Genomic DNA, 18,950 nt, shown 5'->3' on the forward strand with positions numbered 1-18,950 from the left:
CGTACATGTCTGCGTTTTCGGGTCTTACATGTTTCTCCTCTTTTTCTGATTATTCTTCTCTTCCATGTCCAGTGCTCTCCTCAAAGCCTCCACCGACGCCTGTCGCGTTCGCTCGTCAGCTCATACCTCAGCGAAGAGGATGACACACCCTTCGCGCGAGCAGCTTCAGAGGATTGACAAGCTGCAGCTGTCAACAAGTTGGGCATCTGTGAAGAGCGGGGGAGAAGTGGGGGACGTGGGCACCGCTGGCACACGATGGTGTTTCGTCTGCGCACTTGTCGTGCGCCTCACAGAGAGGGTGTGCGGGTGCTTGTCATGGCTGTCGCCCATCTCTCGTCACAGAGTGCGTCTTGCACCTTGCAGCAACACAGACTCGACTTCTCCGTCTCGCTCCACCTCCCTCTTTTGCTACCACTTTCTTGTGATGCGCACAGCCGTGCAAGGTCGATCGCCACCCTCACTTGTGGGACAGCGTGGCCGCACTTTGTCGTTGCCGTTTCGCTCTCGTTAGCTTCCCAATCACGAACCCTCTGCACCCCCTCCCCCTCCCTTCCCCTGCCAGCGCCTTACTACGCTTCAGCGCCCTCCCTCCCGCCGTCGTCGCCCGCGTCTTGCCGAGAATGCCGCCAAAGGCCAAGGCGGCGGAGCCAAAGCCCAAGTCAAAGAAGGCGCTGGCGCTGCAGGCCGCCATCGACCAGTCGACGAAGGAAGCGCAGAAAACATACAAGCAGCATGAGCAACTCCGCACAAAAGCGGATCAGGTGGAGAAGAGCCAGCGCGAGTACCTGCTCCTCGACGAGACTGTTGCGCGGGAACGGATCAAGGAGGAAAAGAAACGCTATCGCGCCGCCGTGGCGGATCTGAGGATGGAGGAGCAGCTGGCCTTTGCCACCTACATCAAGCACGACCATTGGGAGCACATTTCAGAAGCATCGCGTTTGCCGAATGTGCACAGCGAGGCGGACATCAACGACTTCCTCAGCAGCTGGAAGAAGCGTCAGGAGACTAATGATCGGTATGAGCCGGACACGGTCGTCATTGCTTCCCACGCGCCAAACAGCACGGAGGACGCGAAGCTGCTCTTCATTCGCGGTGAACAGCGCTTGCCGCCGCAGAAGCGTCGGGCGCTCATGAGGGAGGAGCTTCTGCAGTGCTACGACGCCTACGAGCTGGCGGAGAAGATCAAAGATGACCGGGACACCTACACCTCGATTGGTTCCACGGCCGCGTCTCAGAAGCCCATGCCATGGGCCTCCGTCTTGCAGGAGGTGTATCTTCAACTGCGTGCGACGTTCGATTTCGTTTCGACGCAGACCTTGCTGTTTTACGACCAGATGATCGATAGCGCGGACGGCGAAACGGTCATGCGCACCGTGTCTGCGGCGAACCCGGTTATCAAGTTTGGGCTGTGGGTCAAAACAAAGGATGTGACACGCAGCTTCACGTCGCTTGCTTTCCCGGAGATCGAGGTGCGCCTTGACCCGAAGCAGAACTCGCAGCCCAAGCTGCCCAAAATGCTGGGCCTCAGCAAGGAGAATATCGCCGTGCGTGCGGTGCAGCTGGCCTTTGACCCTTACTCCTGCTACGTCTCACGCCGCAGTCAGTACTACGCGCTTGACTGCACCATCAAGATCGACCTCCTCACTTTTGCCGAGCGACCGCGGTCCAGCGGAGAGTGGCTGCTGCGCATGGAAACGCCCGAGTCGCATAGGCTCCACGTAGAAGAGTACCCGCCGCGAACCGCCGAGGCCCGCATCGAGGACCCGGCACTGCGCATCTCCTTTGAGGTGCCGCAATCCATCGTGATCCGTCAGCCAAGTCTGTTCATCGGCCGATGGAATGAGGACACGCATGAGTGGGAGCCGTGCAGCGGGGCAACGCTCGGCGCGTCATTCGGTCCCACCGCGCGCGTTGCGGAAAATCCGCGGCGTGCGACGTTTATCGCCTCCGAGCTCGCCCAGTTTGCTGTTCTTCACGAAACCGTGTTCGACGTCATCTACGAAAGCTGGAGCCTCAAGCCTTTTGACGGGAGCCGTATCCTTGTTACGCTGGAAGGCCGTCACCGCGGCGACGCCACCGATCGCGAGTTCCGCTTTCTGCTTGAGGACGCCAAGTGCCGACTTCTCTCTCCCGAAGACGACGAGCTGGCGCCGCTGCGCACCTCGTGCTGGAGCCCGGCCGTGCTGCTGCGCAAGCTCAAACAAAGCGGATTCAACTTTCTTGTTCGTGATGAGGAGGCGTGCTTCCTAGAAAATGTTATCCCGAAAACCCGCCAGCTCGAGGAGAAGGCGTACGCGGATATGGCGCAGCTCAGTCAGTGCTTCACGATCGCCAGCTCGCGCCACAACAAGAACGGCGAGGACGCGGATATGGCCCTTTTTCGTGTCTCGAAGCGTTGGCTGCGGCCCGGCGAAGAGGACGAGAGCTTCGACATCCCTACCACTGCTGATTTGTGGCACTCCATCCGCTACCGCACCGACGACTGCGCTCTCGCCTGCTTCACTGAGTTGGACGAGACGACAAACATGAACATCCTTGACGGCGCCGAGACGCACTACAACCTGTACAGTCTCCTCACGCCTGTGGAAGGCGAGGAGACGTTGCGTGGACAGCTGCTCAACACGAACTACCTGCTACGGCGGTGTGTTCTGGAGTTTCTGCAGCTCGTCCGCCCGCTCACGTGGGGCTGAGCGTTGAAAGAGGAACAAAGGACCAGGAATGGCCGTCGGGACCGTGACAAGACCTGTAGTGCTTAGGAGGACCGCGGTTTAAGCGCAGCGATGCGAAGGCCTATGCGAGAGCGCCGTCTACCTTCTCCTATCCCATTCTGTTCGTGCTTCCGTGGAAAGTGTCGGATGGAGGGGAGGTCGATGCAGCGTCACTCTCCCCCCTCCTCCCCTGCCTCTTGCTCACGGACCAGGCGCCTTCTTTTTTCTGACTGTTTGCTGGTTTTCTGCGCTCCTCGCCATGCATGTAAAGTAGCGCACTTATCAGCGCAAGATGCGGCTCACTTTTCTCCAGCTGCAACAGCTCCTGGCATTGGCCAAGCCGGAAAAAAAAAGACAGCGAACGCAAAGGAGGGTGAATGGGTGAGCGCATCTGCCGCACCAGTTTTTTCGTCCTCCTGCCTTCAATTTGCAGCGGAGGTCTTTCGAGGCCATAGGCTGCCGCTGTTTTTTTTTTCCTGTTCGATCCGCGATGCCGGCTTCCCGATGTGTCGCACCTCGTAGAGTGTAGCGAGGCTTCTCGCGACACCGAACGACGTGAGAGAGAGGACCTGAAGCGATCATCATCATCATAACGAGATGTTGGGTAGGAGCACTTCCACCTGCGGTTGCTGTGCGCGTGTATGTGTCTGTGGCGGAGGGACGGGGGGTGGGCAACGCAGAACAACCGCCAAATCCGCGAACGACGCCTTGTTACACGTGGCAGGCGGCTGGTACGTTGGATGGTCCTCAGTGCGCGCATTCGTCCCGAATGCGCGCCGTTCGCCTTCACTGGTCTCGCTGCTTCTCCCACTTCCATCATATGTTGCTCGTCGTCCTCTCGTTTCGGTTTCACTAATATCCTGTGGCACGTGCGTCGGCGTCGCATGATGCGGACATGCGTGTATGCCCATGTGCGCTGCAATTAGCGCAGTTACTATTACCCGCGTTCCATCCACAGAAGAGAGGGTGCGCGAGTTGTCGAGAAAGTCCCTGTTGCATCGGCGAACGACTTTGTTCGGCCTCACTGGAACGTGGACGGTCTTGAGATTTGCCGATTGTGTCATGACGGGTCGCAGTCGACCCACGTCCCTCTTTCACCTGTGTGGACGCATCTGCAGGTCCCTTGACGAGCGTCATCGGCTTGCGTGAGTTGTCCGTGGCGAGACGTGTATTCTGTGACGTCGGTGCCGCTCCGTGTCGCCGGCTCGATCGCCGCTTCGTGTCATCATCTTCACTCGGTGTGGGTGTGCGTGTGAGGGGGCGGGGGTTAAGGAGCTACTACGTATTCGGTCGCTACACCGACTGCGGAAAACACAACGTCTTCCTGATTTGCATTCGCTCCGCCCTGCCAAGCCGCCATGCTCCGTCGCAGCGGGGTTCGTCTCGTGTACGAGCGCTTCGCAGGTCACATCTCAGGGGACAAGGGCCACATGACGCTGCAGCAGGCGTGCACCATCTTTGGCTACCAGCTCGACGAGGAGTGGACCAAGAAGGATATCAAAAAGCGATTTCAGAAACTGGCGCTCCAATTTCACCCCGACAAGGGCGGCACTGATGAGCAGTTCTTGGCGCTCAAGGAGGCACAGCACCTGCTGCTGACGCATCGTCATGACCGCAGCGCCGACTGGGCGGCAAAGGGGGCGAAGGGCGAGGGTGGTCACGGTGGAATCAACTTCCGGCGCATGAACTACGACAACCTCACAAATACGATTCATCGGCAGACAGCCGACAACCCCGAATGCCGCTCCTTCGGTCTGCAGGACTTCGCTGTCTTTCTGGTCTTCATCACCGCGGCGGGGATGTATTACGTTTACAAGATATACACTACCCACATGCACGTACTCCGCAGCCGCTGGAGCTACTCCGAGGACGCGATTCGTGGAGACTACACGGGCAAAGCACCGTCTGAAGGGCTGTGGCATCCGTGGATGGCAGACGTGGAGACTCGCGACCGCATGGACGACATTGCTATTCTTCAGGGTAGCGTCAAGCGAGCACTCATCGATGAGAAGCGAAAGGAAGCACCACCGGTGTACACACCATGGCAGCTCGGTGGTCCTTTTGCGCGCCACACGGCCCCGACGCGGGCACCAGAGGTGCTGGAGGACGCACGTGCATCTGCGAGCACTTAATCCACCACAAGGTGGCTAAGAGCGTGAGCCTTGTCAACGCGCCACAGCGTCGCCAAGTGCACACTTCCAATGCGGAGAAAACGCGCAACGAGAGGACAACTCTGTTTGCTGTTGTTGTTGGGGAGGGGGCCGGTGTGCCTGTGCGATTCTGTGCGCAGGAGTGGTAGTTGCCGCACAGAGCGTGCTCAGCGGGCGACGGTGGCTTGTGCTCCCCTCCTTCTATTTTCACAGTGCTGCTGGAATGAAGGCGCGTCTGTGAATCTGTTTGGTGCTACTACGTGCGCATCTCCCGCACATGTTGTGTTGCGTTGTCGTTCTTCCTGACCCTTTCTGTTTTTGTGTGTGTGCTGTTGTTGTTTATCCCGCTCTCCCCACCTTTGTGTTTTCACAGCTGACTCTGTGTGGGTTGCGCATGGATATGCCGCGTGCTTGCGGTGGAAGTGCGACGGTAGGTGCTATTCTGGCGTGAAAAAAAGGGCAAGGAGCAGGGGGGGGGGGACGGGCTGCATCTCTCGCTCTCTCTCCAAATCCTAGTGCTGGATAACCAAGGTGTTGCAAACGGCTCCGTGTTTGCTGCGCCCACGTGAATTGTGGCTTCCCTCCTCCGGCGGCAGGCACCCCCCCCCCTTCGTGTCTCAGTTTCTTTGCCTTTCGCTTTGCCACTCTTCACTTGCACATGTCATCATCTTGGCAACACAGTAACAACATCAAGCGGTGCTGCGGCATTGTCGCAGGCTGCTCGCAGGGCTCGATACCGCGGGTGCGGTTGTCTCCGCTTTGGGGCTAAGAAATGCTTCTCCTCGAGCCGTACTGCTCTGTCCGAGGATCTGGACGAGGTAGCTGTGTGCTCTTGTCATGATGGGCAGATGCTATATGGCGTGTAGCTGAACGTCGCAAGTACACGTGCACAAATGCGCACCTGCACGCAACCGTCTTCTCTCCCTCTTCGTGTCGGCTTCCTTCGTTTTCTTTGCACGTGGTTTGTGTGTGTGTGTGTGTGTCTGTGTTGGCGGGGTGGGTGGGGGGGGGCGCACTGTGGCTGCTAAATGCTGCGCAACAGTCTTTTGGTGGCCGCCGGTGCGCTGATGCAAGTGTGCGTTTCACCTCCCGGTCATAGTGTGTGATCCCGCTCAAAGTGCTCCCGTGGTTTCTCCATCATAGCCTCGCGCGCGCGCTTCAGCGGTGTTTCGCCGACTACGGGCGCGGAGGCGCCGCCTTTTGTGGGTTGCATCTGGGCCTTCTGTCATTATCTCTGGTACGCGTGTGCGTGTCAGACTGCGTACGGCGGAGCAGGGCAGCTTCCAGCATTCCCACGCCCATCTGGAAAGGGTCCTCAGGCACCAAATGAGCTCTACGCCTAATCACACCGAGGACGCGAGGAGTAGTGCACTCGATAGCGGTGATGCCACTGCTGCTTTGCTCAGCTCACCAGCGGTAACCTCTGCCACTGCAGAGGTGGCGCAACTGAGGCAGGAACTTCACCAATGCCAAGAAAAGTTTGCGTCCTGGAAGGCGAAGGCGAAGACGGGTGTGGAGCAGATGCGTGCTCAAATCGTCGATCTCACGTGCAAGCTGGGCGAATCAAACAAGCAGCGCGCACTTCTGGAAGCGTCCTTTGGCAGGACGGCAACGCTCCCGGCGCTGTACGTCGCTCAAAGTCAGGATTTCATGTGCGCTCACGCTATCGATGCCGCGTGCTTGCTGGTCGATGCCGTCTTGCCCTCCCAGAGCGGTGGCGGGCCAGGGCAATGCAAGGGCACAGCAGAGGCGAGTCCAGCGTGGAGTCCGACTCTGCAGAGCACAACCACCGAAAGCCTTCAGAGGATAGTGAAGGATCAGTCGGACCGACTAAAGGAGGCGCACCACGCACTGAAGCGATTGACGAATGAGCTGCAGCAGCGCACCGCAGCTTTGCACCAGCAGGATGCGACCCTCGCCGATCTGAAGCGCCGCCTCGTCGAGTTGGAGGCATGCAACACATCGCTCAAGCAGCAGCTTATGAACGTGCCGAACACTGAAGAGTGGAAGCATGCGCAGGAGGAATTGGACCAGCAACTCGCGCGGACGCGGCTGGAGTATGAGAGTCGAGAAAGTCAGCTTGTTCTGCAGCACAGCACCGAGGTGCAGGCTCTGAAGGCATTACATGAGCGGGAGGTGCAAGAGATGCAACGAGAGCAGCGCGATGCTGTTGCACAGGCGGTCCAAAATGCACTGGCTAGCAGCTCACCGACACTCGTGCGTGGCGGTGCGCATCCGCCCGGGATACGTGACGGTGCCGCAGATGGCCCCCACCCCTGCAAGACCGACGATGACGCCTACTTGGACCTGCTGAACGATTACCAAGCGATGGAGATGCAGTGCGCCGCCGCCACGCAGGAGCGAGACGCCGTGGCGGCTGAGCAGCAGATGCTGTTGCGCGAGCTTCAAGAGCTTCTGCAAACCGCAGGAGGGCCGCTTTCAGCCTCAGCCGCAAACGGTATCTCCACCACCGCCGCAACGACCGCAGACGGGTCCCAACCCACTGCTGGGCGGGACTCGTTTACCCACACCGCCGATCTCAAAGAGGCTGTGCGCCGGATCCACGAGCAGCGGCTCACATTCGTCAAGCTTCAAGAGGAGCTTATGCACTCTCGCCGCGAAGTGACGCAGCTGCGGCGCTTCAAAGCTGGGCTGCCAGAGGACGGCCTCAGCGCGCAGCAGCTGCAGTACGTGCGCTCCGTCGTGGTGCAACTTCTCTGCTCGCTGAACGATATCCGCGTGGCGCGGCACCTGCTACCCGTGCTGAGCATGCTGCTAAAGTTCACAGATGACGACCTACAGGCGATCACGAAGGCGATGCTACAATGAGCAAGCAGCTGCGAAGTGGCGGGCAGCCTCTAATCAGCGCTGCTGGGCTACGGTGAAGCGACGCAGTTGAGCATCGTCCGCTGCCTCTGCAGGCCAAGGTTGCTTGCCTGCACGTACTCCCTCTCTCACGGCGATCAGGTGTGAGCGCAAGCTCTTCTTGAAGGTAGGGCCGCATTCGTCTCCGTCGCGACTTCTTTTTGCTTCCACGTTTCGCTGATGTGCGGGGGTGCGTAGATACACCTCTTGGGCGGTACGACACATGTGCACATGTGCACATGTGCGTGTGTCTTATGTGCAGTTGTGCTTTCTGGTTGTTGCTTCGTTCCTTGTGTCGCACGCGTCCACTTCCTCACTGCACAACATGATTCCAAACGTCACGCAACGCTCGGACTGTCGACGACCCATCACGTCGTGCGAACCAGCCGTAGACACACGCGTCGCAACAACGTGCGCCGACTCGGTCGTCTGACCGCTGCCTCTACCACAAACTCTACCCCACCCGCCATGCAGGCCGCCTCACAGTTGCTCCTCCCACCATCCCGGTTGCCTCGCGGGGCATCCCCCTTGCAGGCTGCGAGGGCAGGTCGTGGGTTTCGCTAGAGGTACGCTGACGCCCTGTCTATCATACAGGTGGCACGAGCGTGTTCACGGTCGCAGCGGACCCCGATGCAACGCCATCGGCGACCTGCTCGCTGACATCAGTGGCGATGCATCGCACTCACCTCCCTCCCCCCTCCCTCACCTTCGTCGCAGACACTTGGCGCTGTCACCAGCGGAAGCGGCTCGGCATTGGGCAGGGATAGGAGGCAGGGGCGCTGCTTGGCCCTGCCGGAAATGGAGTGAGGGGGTAGGGTGCACTCGTGTCTCTGAGAGACCACGCACTGCAAGGTGTCGCCTATCGTCGGGGATCAATAGTTGTGTGCCGGAGCCAGAGGAACGGATGCACTCACTTCTCCTCGTCCTGAACGCGCCACGCAATGCGACCGCCGCTGTGAGAAGCAAAAGGCCCCACCTCAGGGCCGCGTGTGTGCCGCACGCTGGTTGGACGGGCATGGTGGGTGTGTTTTACCATGATCACACCACCGCTGCCACCACAAGCCGTTTCACGCCTTTCGTCTCTCATTGCAACGGCTGCTTTGGTCCCTTGCACTTTTCACGCTCTTTTTCTCTCTGTGCGTGCCTTACGTATGGTGGTGGCTGCACCCGTGCGCTGCACCCCCTCGCGCATTTGCCGGCCTATCTGTCTCAGTTGTTTTCCTTGATACGGAGCGGCGTAGCAACCCTGTGGGCGAGCGGCAAGCCCCGCAGGTCGCATCTCGCTACTGCCCTTGGTGAAGGACCGTTCACCCGGAGAGGCGGTGTCGCACGGCTTCTCTTGCACTCGCTCTCTCTCTCTCCTTTTTTCTTGTCACTTAGCTCTTGCTGCTCTTCTCGTGTCTAAGCACGCATCAACGCATCCTCGTCGGCAGCCAACGTTGCATGTCGAATAGCACAGCGTAGCGCTGCAGCTCTCACGCGTGGCACTCGGCCTCGTTGGTGTTCCTATCGCTGCTTACAATGACGTCCTGGAAGGACCAGATCGCCGCGGTGCTCTTCTTCCGTGATCCGGAGGAGGCGCTAACAGCGCAGAAGATGCGCAACGCCGAGGCGATGGCGAAGGCAACGGAGGTGCGCCTACAGTACCACCAAGATGAGCGGGAGGTCAAGGAGAAGATGTTGCAGCTGGAAAACCGCGTGAAGGCGCAGCGGGAGCGCTACGCTCGACAGGTTGCCCCAATGTTGAAGGAGTTCGACGACATTGCCATTTCACAGCACTACTATCAGGAGGTGGGAAACAGCGTGTCGGCGCAGGAGACGTTTGTGGATCATATGGCGCAGCGGGAGACGCAGCAATTCGGCTACATAAGCAAGAAGCTCATCTCCGTCAGCCTCAACTTTGAGGCTCTACGCCAGCAGATGCGGTCAGGGCAGCCGTTTGCACGAGAGCTGAAGGCCGCGCTCGATGATGCGGAGAGTGAGGACCTGAATGTCATGTCGGAGCCACTCCGTGCATTCGCCGACCGCGGCGTCCCGGAGCCGACGCTGGTGCGCGCCGCCGCCTTTGATCTTGCCCGCTCCATTGAGGAGACCGGCAAGGCACCGCTGCAGCAGCCGGTGCTGGGGTGGCTGGACCTGTTAAAGTTTCGTACCGCCTTTAGTCCCTCGACGGTAGACCAGAACGAAGTTCGCGCTCGCCGCGCCGCGGCACAGTTTACGCGCTACATCGAGCAAAAGCAGTACGCGAGTGCGCTAGCTCTAGCGGAGGAGGTGGACACGTGGACGCGCAATGAGCACGATGCCGCCGTGGAATACTTCAACAATTCCTACAGGAGCTTCCGGCAAGCAACCCTGCCCGTCATCACGTCGGAAATCTTTCTCGCCTACGCCGCCGCCTCCCTCAACGCGTCGCGGGTGGCGTGTGTGGAGCATATGCTAAAGGAGTAAAGAAAACCATGGCGTAAGGCCTTTGAGGGAGCGAGCCGTAGCGAGGCGAGGTGTGCGCGCACTCCTCTACGGCGCCCCTTCACCATCTCTCCTCTTGTGATGCCTCTGCGTCTCATGAGCGCTTGCCTTGCAGCATGGAAGTGCATCGTGGTGTACGTGCATGTGTCGTTGTGTGGATAGGCGTGCATGGGTTTGCCTTTGAGTGTGGGCAGGCCGGTCGAAGAAGTAGCGGTCACTGTAGCGCACAGAGACGAACAGTAATGGAGTAAGCGACACGCACACGCACACACCTGCACACACGACACCCCTGGGCCTCCAACGGCTTCTCGGTGAGACTAATACGTGCGCTGGCGGTGTTTGCTTCCCCTCGAAGGGCCGCCCACTGCCTCTCTTCCCCCCCCTGTCCACCGAATCGGATGCTGCCGCCATCACCGCATCTCTCCTTCCATCCCTCCTTCACCCCTCAGTTTCCAGACTGGTTTGGCATATTGCCTCTTCTCCTTCCAGTCACTCATTGCCGTCCCCCGTAACACTGCAGCCGCCGCGCACTAAAAACGTGATCTTCCTGGCCACTAGAGCGATGGCGTGCAACACAAGCCATGTGAAGCAGCTGCTGTCCACGGCGCGGATGTACCGCCGTCCAGATATGCTGCACGACATTGTGTGCGAAGTGCGAGACGCGGAGATGACAAGCAACAGGTTCTCTGCGGAACTGCACGTGTTGTGCGCTGAAGTTGCGGTCGAGCTCAAGCAGTGGTCAGCTGCTGCGGAGCTGCTAAAAGGGCTCGGCGCCGCCCAGGAAACGCGACTGCTTGCAGTGCGCCGCGCCTTCTGCGAGGTGCTCGTGTCGCTTCACCACGTAGACGAGAATACCTCTTTGAGCGAGGACGAAAAAGTGCAGGAGTATGTGGTTGGCACGGCGAGCGCGCTACAGGCGTTGGCGGAGGCGGTCGAGGTGTGGCCTGACAGCCTCGACGCTGTTCTCACGGGCATTCGCACGCTGTGGCTCATCGTCAGTCCTCTCCTTTCCGCAGGCCACGAGGCGGAGGTGTGTGACGCCGTCGCCTTCCTCGCCACCCTCCATCAGCAACTCCACATCGGTGGCGGGTACACGCTGGTGCAGTGGCTGGTGCGGGCCGCGTTGTGTTTTCGAGCCGCAGAGCGGCACAACGACGCGCTGGCTCGCTTCTCGGCCGCGCTTGAGGTGGCCGCGCTCATGGGCAACCAGCGCCTCTTTGTGCAGGTGCTGCGCCTTGCCGCTGCCGTCATCTTCGTCAAGGAAAAGGCAAATGTCTCCGCGAAGACGCGCGCCGACTTGCTGCCAAGCTACCGGAACCGCCCCGTGCACTTCGCCATTCTTCTTACGTATCTCGTGCTGGGAGGGTGTCTGGAGATGGAGGCGTGCAAGGAAGACTTGCACAGCGCGTACCATACCATCAGTGACGTCGCCGACGTGGCGCAGCAGTCACCAGAGACCGTCGCATCGGCACCGCGGGGAAGGAAGAAGCAGGCGGCGGTCAAGTTGCCTCCTGCGATACGCCTCGTCGACACCTTTGCTGTGACGGAGTCCGATGTCATCGATGAGGTGAAGAGCGACCTGCTCCTGTGCATCAGCCTGCACGGAACCCTGTCCCCCGAGCAGGTGGAGGAGCTCAAGCAAAAACGCGGCAGCTCGAATCATCGCGTGCGCAGCTTCGCGGCCTTCGCGCTTGTCGTGCGAGAGTCGCACCGCCACGGGCTCCGCGGCCTTGGCAAGTGCGCCGACGCCTCCTCCATCTCCGCGGCGCACAGAGCTGAACTCCGCACCCTTGCCAGCGAGCTGGTCGATGTACTTAAGAACACGAACACTATCCATGACGAGAGCGAGCGGCAGCACACATTGCGCACCGGGGCATCTCTCCTGTGGAACCTGGTACTTCCTTTTCTGCAGAACAGCACGATGGGCGATGTACAGCCGGCGCTGGCGGCAGTCGCGGACGTGAGTCAGGCCTTCATGCCTGCGCTGAGGAAGCTGTTTTTCCAGGTGGCGACGCAGCAGTGCCACACCGCCTTCGAGGAGGATAATCGCAGTCTGCTGCATCAGCTGCTACCGATTCTTCAGCGGGAGTGCCAGCGCGGAGGGTTCGACGGAGCGGTACCCGCGTGCTTGTTCCGGCTTCAATGGCTCCAGCATCAGATGGCGATCCGAGAGGAGCCTGAGAGCAGCCTGACGTCGCAGCAGGACCGCTGCCTATTCGCCATTGAGGAATGCCGGAGTATCGCCAACCCACTGAAGCGCATTCCGGTGATTAAGACTGCCTTTCGGCACTTGCCGTCGATTATGCAAGAGAGTGATGCCCAGGCAACTGTGGCAGAAGCAAGCGAGCCGCAGAAGGCCGCGCCCGGCCGCGGCGCCCTTTCCACTTGTCGCTCGACGGTCCAGCTGTACCGAGAGCTCTTGGAGCTTTGCATGCAGGACCTGAGTGCCTCCTTGTACGCTGTGGCGATGGCGGTGGCCGAGGCGCTGCGGGGCCTCCCTTGCCCTCTGCTGGGCGCCGGCGACGCAGACATCGAGGAAGCACGAGCCGCCGCCTCCCTGCACGCCGCCACGATACTGGCGCGGCAGCTAGAGGAGGCGGAGCCGCATGGGGCGCAGAAGGACGTGCGGTCGGTCAGCGTAGCAGACCCCAGGACTGCTGCTACCGAGGAGAGTGAGAACCGGTTGGCGGCTCTCCTGATCGAGGCAGCGCAACGCGGAGCGGAGGTGGAGAGCCGGCGTAGCGGCAGCGGGGGCTGGATTGCTGCAAACGCGTGTGTGGCGTTCCTAAACTGGAAGAAGCTCTCCTACGAACGTGGTGAATACCGCGCCCACCTCGTCGAACTGCTCGATTTACAGAAGCTCTACACCGCTCTTTATGAGCATGATCAGGTTCAGGATGTGGAACTGCTGTCCGACCTCACGACGTCGTCTGTGCTCGGGCTCGTGGCCGAGTACCTCGAGGCCTCAAACCCTCCGGCAGGGACAGGCACGTCTCCGCTGGCGAAGCAGATGGGCAGGGACGGCTTTGCCGCGCATGTGCGGCGCCTCCGCACGTGCGCGAACTGCGAGCCCTCAAACGCGCAGCTTCGTCGCGCGCATGCCATGTGCCTCGAGGCTCTGCAAATCATCCCCGGCGTGAAGCAGAAGTGGTTCCTTGCTATGCTGTCCTCTGCGCTGGCGCGGCTTGTCGGTGACAAGCCGAGGTACTCGCCGCACCCACAGGAGCAGCTGTTCATCCTTCTCGGCGTACTTGCTGGACCGTCGGCGATGTCTGAGAAGGTGGCGCTTCTCATCAACGAAGCCCGCCCGCTGCTGCGCAAGGACCCGTGTGTCCGTCTCTGTGCATGGGTCGCCGCTGTGGCGATGCAGCTGGGGCAGGAGGAAGTGGCACTGGAGTGTTGCGAGGTGGCTGATCGACTCTACGCCAGCAATCGACTGGGCTGGGGCTCCTTGTTCGAGATGCCGTCGCCGTTCTCCCCCGGCGGCGGTGCTTCGACGGGGCCCAGTAAGACGACGGACAGCGGCAGCCACAAAAAGGCGTCCATGGAGCTGGCACTCGCGCAGCTCGACGGGCAGCCGACGTTCCCAAAGCCGGACGCGGAGGACTGGGAAGCGTATGCGGAGCTGCTCTCCATCAAGGCACAGGTAGGGGTCCAGCACCTGCACGGCCTCGTTAGCGTGGCTCGAAACCGCGCCGTGCAGCTTCTGTTGACCAACTGCGTGAACGCGGCCATCGCAGCGGCGCAGGGCCCAGCCGCGTCCAAGGTGGAGCACATCACGAACGCCTACACGCTCTACTACACCTTTCTCCGGACCACTCGCATTTCGCTGGGGACGGCGACATTTGTGCTGCCGAGTTTGCGGATGTTGCTGTCGAAAGCGCTACTGGCGCAGCTCCCCAAGCGCAGCTGGAGCGACTCCTTCACGGAGGTCGTGTATCGGCTCAGTTGCGTCCTCGTGCACGTGTCGTTGTCGAGTGAGCAGGAGGACGATGCCCGCCAGTTAGTGACGCTGCTGCGCCACCTGCGCGAGCTACTACCCCTGCGCTACCAAAAGTCCCTCAAGGATCGGGAAGTGACCGAGGTGTGCTACCGCACTCCGTCCGTCGACGACTTTCTGCAGCGGTCCAAAAACATGGAGGCGGAGCTGCAGGCGCGCGGATGGATGATCGTGGCCCTGGCGAGTAAAGACACCACTGGCGAAGCAGAGGCGTTTGCGCTGGCGCTGGCCGCCTCGCAAGGCGGGCCCCTTGCCACAGCGCAGTGCCTATTCGAGAGTGCGTATGCAGCAACCTTGCGGAGGGGAGACTCGACTCCGCTGGCACAGGTGGTTCGCCACCTGCAGGAGGCCCTGCGCACACTCGAAGGGCTCCCTGCGACGGCGCCACTTCTGCAAAGTCCCGAAGAGACGGATCGGTGGCACGCCACCCTGGCCGACGCGTCACTCACTGCCACGTTCCTGCGCTCGCGGGCACAGCGGCACTGCCTGCACAACGGCGACGTTGCGGGCGAGGCGGCCGAAGCAGCGGGCGGAGAGCGACAGGCCGCGCCGCTGAAGGCACCCGTGAAGGCGCACTTCACAAAAGTCACAGGGGTCACCTTCCAGCACGCATTTCTGGGGCTGCGCATCGTCTCACTGCTCTTCAGGACGACGCCGACTCACGATGTTGTCGAAGTCGGGGCGTCATCTGTCAAGGCAGCGAAGTACCCCACAACCCCTGCATCACACCGCGACTGCGCCAAGGTCATGCTTGACTACGTCTCGTGTCTGTGGCATCTCAGCGCAAAATGGCTGTGCGAGGACGCCGCGGACGAAGACACAGTGGTGCTGAAGCTGCCGACGGACAACTCCCTTTACTACAATTACGCGGAGCCGTCGGCGGCCGCGCAACGGCTGCGCCGCTGTGTGCCGGACGAAGAGTTCAAGTTGAACACAGAAGGGCTATGGCAATGCTTGCTGGATCTCGGCGACTACCTTGCACGCACCGGCGATGAGCCGCACGCGTTTATGGTGTACTCGTGGGTGCGGTTTTCTGCCGCGCTCGCCTTCGGCGACGCCAGGGGCGACTCGCGCTGCGGGCTCGTTCAGCGTCTATGCAACTTGAAAATGTGCGCGGCAGCCGCTTCGAGCGGCCTCAGTGATGGCCCATACGTGGCAGCGCTCACCCGACTGGCCGAAGCCAGGTCCCTTGTCGAGGAGGCAGTGAAGCGGGACGTCGAAGCCAACTGCGTGTCGCCGTCATGGGAGGCGGCGATGGTGGTCGGCGAGTGTGAGGTTCTCATTCAACTCGGCGAAACAGAACAGGCCGCCACCCTGGCCGAGGATGTGCTCTGTCGCGGGCTGGAGTGCGCAAGCTGGAACACGGCGGCCACCCGAGCACGGGCTCTCCGCGCCCGCGCTCGTCACGAGGCAATCTGCTTGCGCTACGGAGATGCTCTGCGCACCCTCCAGCAAGCGTTTCAGTTGATCGGCGCCGCCACGCCTTCCCCCACCCCGACCGTCATCTCGGTCCGTCTCTGGGCAGAGCTATGCAGCGATCGACTTGCTGTGCTGATGGATTCCCAGTCCACCGCCGAGGCTGTTGAGTGGGCTGGCACGGTGCGCCAGCAGCTGCACCAGTGGCGCGCAGCGGCCTCGGCCAGCGCAATGCAGGTTGACACCACCCATAGCGCATGCCTGCGAGCGGATGTCGAGGCCGCTCTAGAGTTGTGGATCAGTCGCCTCGTCACCACTGTAACGCCACAACTTCCAGTCGCCGATGCGCTATCGTACCCGGCTGCCTGCTCCTCCATCACGCAACGTCGGGCCAACACGGAGGAGCTGCTGCGGGAACTTCTCCTTGTCGCGGAGCCCCCCACTACGCTGCACAGTTGTCTCTACACTACACATGCCAAGTGGCATGTGCGGGACCGTGTGACGCCCCAGTGGTTGGCACAGCACAGTGCTAATGTAGATGACGTACGGACGCGATTGTTGGTGCTGCTGGAAGAGATCAGAGTGCTAGACGAACTGTTGCTTCGCCTGCAGAATGCGCGGGCATCTTGCAAAGTCGGAGTGGGCTCGCCCGCTCAAGCCGAGGTCGACGCCGCCACAGCCACGAGCATGTTCTTCTGGCAAGGCGCCCTCATCTATTGGACTGCCATTGACCGCCTCGAGGCGAGCGAACTTGCATCATGCCTCCTCGTCGCCTTTCGACGTCTGTCCATGGAGGATCTGCAGCTGCCAACATCGAGTGCCCCAGCCCACTGCGAGAGGGAGGTGTTACGGTTCATCCGCGGCGCGGCGTCGTCGTCGTGCGCCGCCACAGTCGACAGAGCACCCCATGCGGTAGAGCAGGCGGTCATGGTCGGTGCGCGCTGGCAAAGAGGCGTCGCGCGTGAAACAGACGAGCTCCAGCAAGCGCTGCAACACTACAGGGTGACTGATGCACGTGCTCAGTCCCTGACGGATGTGTCTGTGGTGCCCGCTCTGCTGCAAAAGGCAGCAGTGCATTGCCGCCAGTGGCCGCACACCCGTCTGGCAGCGGCGATCGTGGCGGCTGTGGCGCAGGTAGAGGTGCTTCAGCGCGTCGAGAATCAGCTGGAGCAGCGCGATGACCTTGTCGGCGAAGAGCTACACGCGCAGAGGCACGCGCTGCTCACAGCGGCGTGGACTCGCGCGCAGCTGATCCCAGCACGCATCGAGAAGCCCGGCAGCCGTATGCGCAAGGGTATGCCCGCAGGGAAGCAGCGCAAAGTCAGCGAGCCTAGCACATCTGCGCCGGTGCGCCAGCTTACCGAGGAGGAGGAAGCACTTCTGCAGCGCATCTCTCTCGGTGTGCAGATGGCGGTCCATCACGGGCACCTCGACGTCGCCGCTGACCTGAGCGAAGCGCTTAGCCATCTTGCGGTTCTTTTGGAGCGGCCGCACATCGCCGCCGCTGCGGCGGAGCAAACGCAGGCGAACCAGCTGGTGGGGCTTCTCTGGCGTAGCTGCGTGCACGAGATGACGGACGGTGCCGAGGGACGGTTGTGGCGGCAGATGCTGGCGGTACAGCCGCTCTTCACAAACTGCACGTCGTACACGCAGCTGGCCGACCAGGTCGTGACGGCAACGCCCATGGAACGCGGCCTGCGCAGCTGCAGTCTGCTGTGCGTGGAGCCGGAGGAAGAGGTGTCAGCGGTCCCGTTGACGGCGCCTGGGAAAGGAGGTCATGCAACGGAGGTGTCGCCGTATGCCATCGATAGCGCAGTGCTGTCGGTCGCCATGGGCAACTGCCGGACAGGCTTCTGCATCGTCACGCTGCGTCACCCCGACGGCGCTGTGGAGGGGCGCCGCAGACATGTGCCTCAGCAAACGTGGGCCACACTTGCCGCCACGCTGCAGAGAACCGAGACTCAAAAGCAGGAGCAGCTGGGCAGTGCCGAGGATGTGCGGATCGACGGTGCTGAGGAGCGCGTAACGGCAGAGGACCTCTCGAGCATGCTGAAGGAGTTGAACGCCGTGGCGCTGGAGCTGTTTGGGGAGTTTCAGCCATCCTTCCAGCAGTACTGTGAGAAGACGCCACTTTACCTGTGCCTCGCGCCTGAGCTGCAGCCCTTTCCATGGGAGCAAACGTGCGTGCTGCGTTGCTGCTCTGTCGTGCTGCGCGAGTTGGGCGCTGCGGCGGTGGTGTCAAGGACCGGCGAGCTTCAGCGGTGTGGCAAGCGGGCCTTGCAACACCCGCCGAAGCCGGCTGAGCCTAACTCCACGAAAGGCTCCTCTGCGGGGCCTCTCGTGTGTCTCATCGACCTGTTTGGTGATTATCGCGAGTCGGTCCCCGCCATCTGTGGCACAGACCACTGCAAGTCGAAGGTGTCCCCGCAGTGTCTCCTGACGTGCAGCTCGGCTAGGGTGCCGCCAGATGCCGCGTACCTGACGTGGATGCTTCGGAACACCGCTCCTGGCGTCCTCATTGTGAGCATGTGCGGGAGTTTGACGGATGCTCTGCCGTGGTCCCACTTTACCTCCCTCAACTTTACGCAACTGCACAGTGTTGTGCTCGCCGATGGCGCCTTCAACGCGAGCTCGCAGAAGCGTGAGGAGCAGTTTCGCTTGTTGGCCTCGGCGACACGGATAGGCAAGGCCGACAGCCCGTCGTCACATCCACGATGGATGACGCAGACGCTCTTCCTCTTGCGAGGGGCCAAGTTTGTGGCCGCCAACGCACTGCCATGCAGCCCATGCGTGACGGACGCGCTGGCTCGCCGCTGCCTCTCCTCGGCTTCCTCTGGAAAAGCACTGGTGGAGCAGCTGCGAGGGAAGTCGAGAGACACCAAGACGCCGTTTGTGACGCTATACGGCGTTGTCGGCAGTGTGCCCTCTAAGGCAAAGGCGTAGGCGATGCGGACCAACGGGGCGCCGCTTGGAGAGGTTACGCACGGCGGTGCAAGGACGGCTCTTACCTCACCCTTTTCCCTTCCCCTCCTTCTTTCACCTTTCCCCTTGTATCTTTTCTTGTGTGTGTTCGTGTGTTCTGTGCATGCGAACGCATGCGTGCGCTCGCATTGCGTGCCGCCATCACTCATGTAAACGAGCGGACGCGATTCTCGCACGATATGTTCTACGAGGCGACGCGCTGGCACCCACGCATTCCCTCCTCGTTTTCTTCTCTTGTGGCTTTTATTGTTCTCTTGCAGGGTGGTGGTGGTGGTGGGGGGGGGCATGTGTTAGGCCCCTCTCTCTCTGTTCTTTGGCTGCGCGCCCTTTGTGTTGCCGCTGCACCGCGGGCGGGGAGGAAGC

At 61.2% G+C, this 18,950-nt stretch overlaps 5 protein-coding genes across 5 annotated transcripts; all 5 read left to right on the top strand.

The window, feature by feature from the left end:
• Positions 1–620: 620 nt before the first annotated feature.
• Positions 621–2,690, top strand: LMJF_34_4070 (conserved hypothetical protein; the record flags this gene model as incomplete). Its single annotated transcript, XM_001686462.1, has 1 exon — positions 621–2,690. One exon carries the CDS (start codon positions 621–623, stop codon positions 2,688–2,690), a length of 2,070 nt encoding a protein of 689 aa, XP_001686514.1.
• A 1,376-nt stretch (positions 2,691–4,066) lies between these two features.
• On the top strand, positions 4,067–4,840 carry LMJF_34_4080 (conserved hypothetical protein; the record flags this gene model as incomplete). The annotated part of the gene is made up of 1 exon (XM_001686463.1): positions 4,067–4,840. One exon carries the CDS (start codon positions 4,067–4,069, stop codon positions 4,838–4,840), a length of 774 nt encoding a protein of 257 aa, XP_001686515.1.
• A 1,539-nt stretch (positions 4,841–6,379) lies between these two features.
• LMJF_34_4090 (conserved hypothetical protein) lies at positions 6,380–7,687 on the top strand (the record flags this gene model as incomplete). The annotated part of the gene is made up of 1 exon (XM_001686464.1): positions 6,380–7,687. One exon carries the CDS (start codon positions 6,380–6,382, stop codon positions 7,685–7,687), a length of 1,308 nt encoding a protein of 435 aa, XP_001686516.1.
• Positions 7,688–9,244: 1,557 nt separating this feature from the next.
• On the top strand, positions 9,245–10,171 carry LMJF_34_4100 (conserved hypothetical protein; the record flags this gene model as incomplete). Its single annotated transcript, XM_001686465.1, has 1 exon — positions 9,245–10,171. One exon carries the CDS (start codon positions 9,245–9,247, stop codon positions 10,169–10,171), a length of 927 nt encoding a protein of 308 aa, XP_001686517.1.
• A 580-nt stretch (positions 10,172–10,751) lies between these two features.
• Positions 10,752–18,548, top strand: LMJF_34_4110 (conserved hypothetical protein; the record flags this gene model as incomplete). The annotated part of the gene is made up of 1 exon (XM_001686466.1): positions 10,752–18,548. One exon carries the CDS (start codon positions 10,752–10,754, stop codon positions 18,546–18,548), a length of 7,797 nt encoding a protein of 2,598 aa, XP_001686518.1.
• Positions 18,549–18,950: the final 402 nt, after the last annotated feature.

This window comes from Leishmania major, chromosome 34 (assembly GCF_000002725.2).
Source record: "Leishmania major strain Friedlin complete genome, chromosome 34".
Lineage (NCBI taxonomy): Eukaryota > Euglenozoa > Kinetoplastea > Trypanosomatida > Trypanosomatidae > Leishmania > Leishmania major.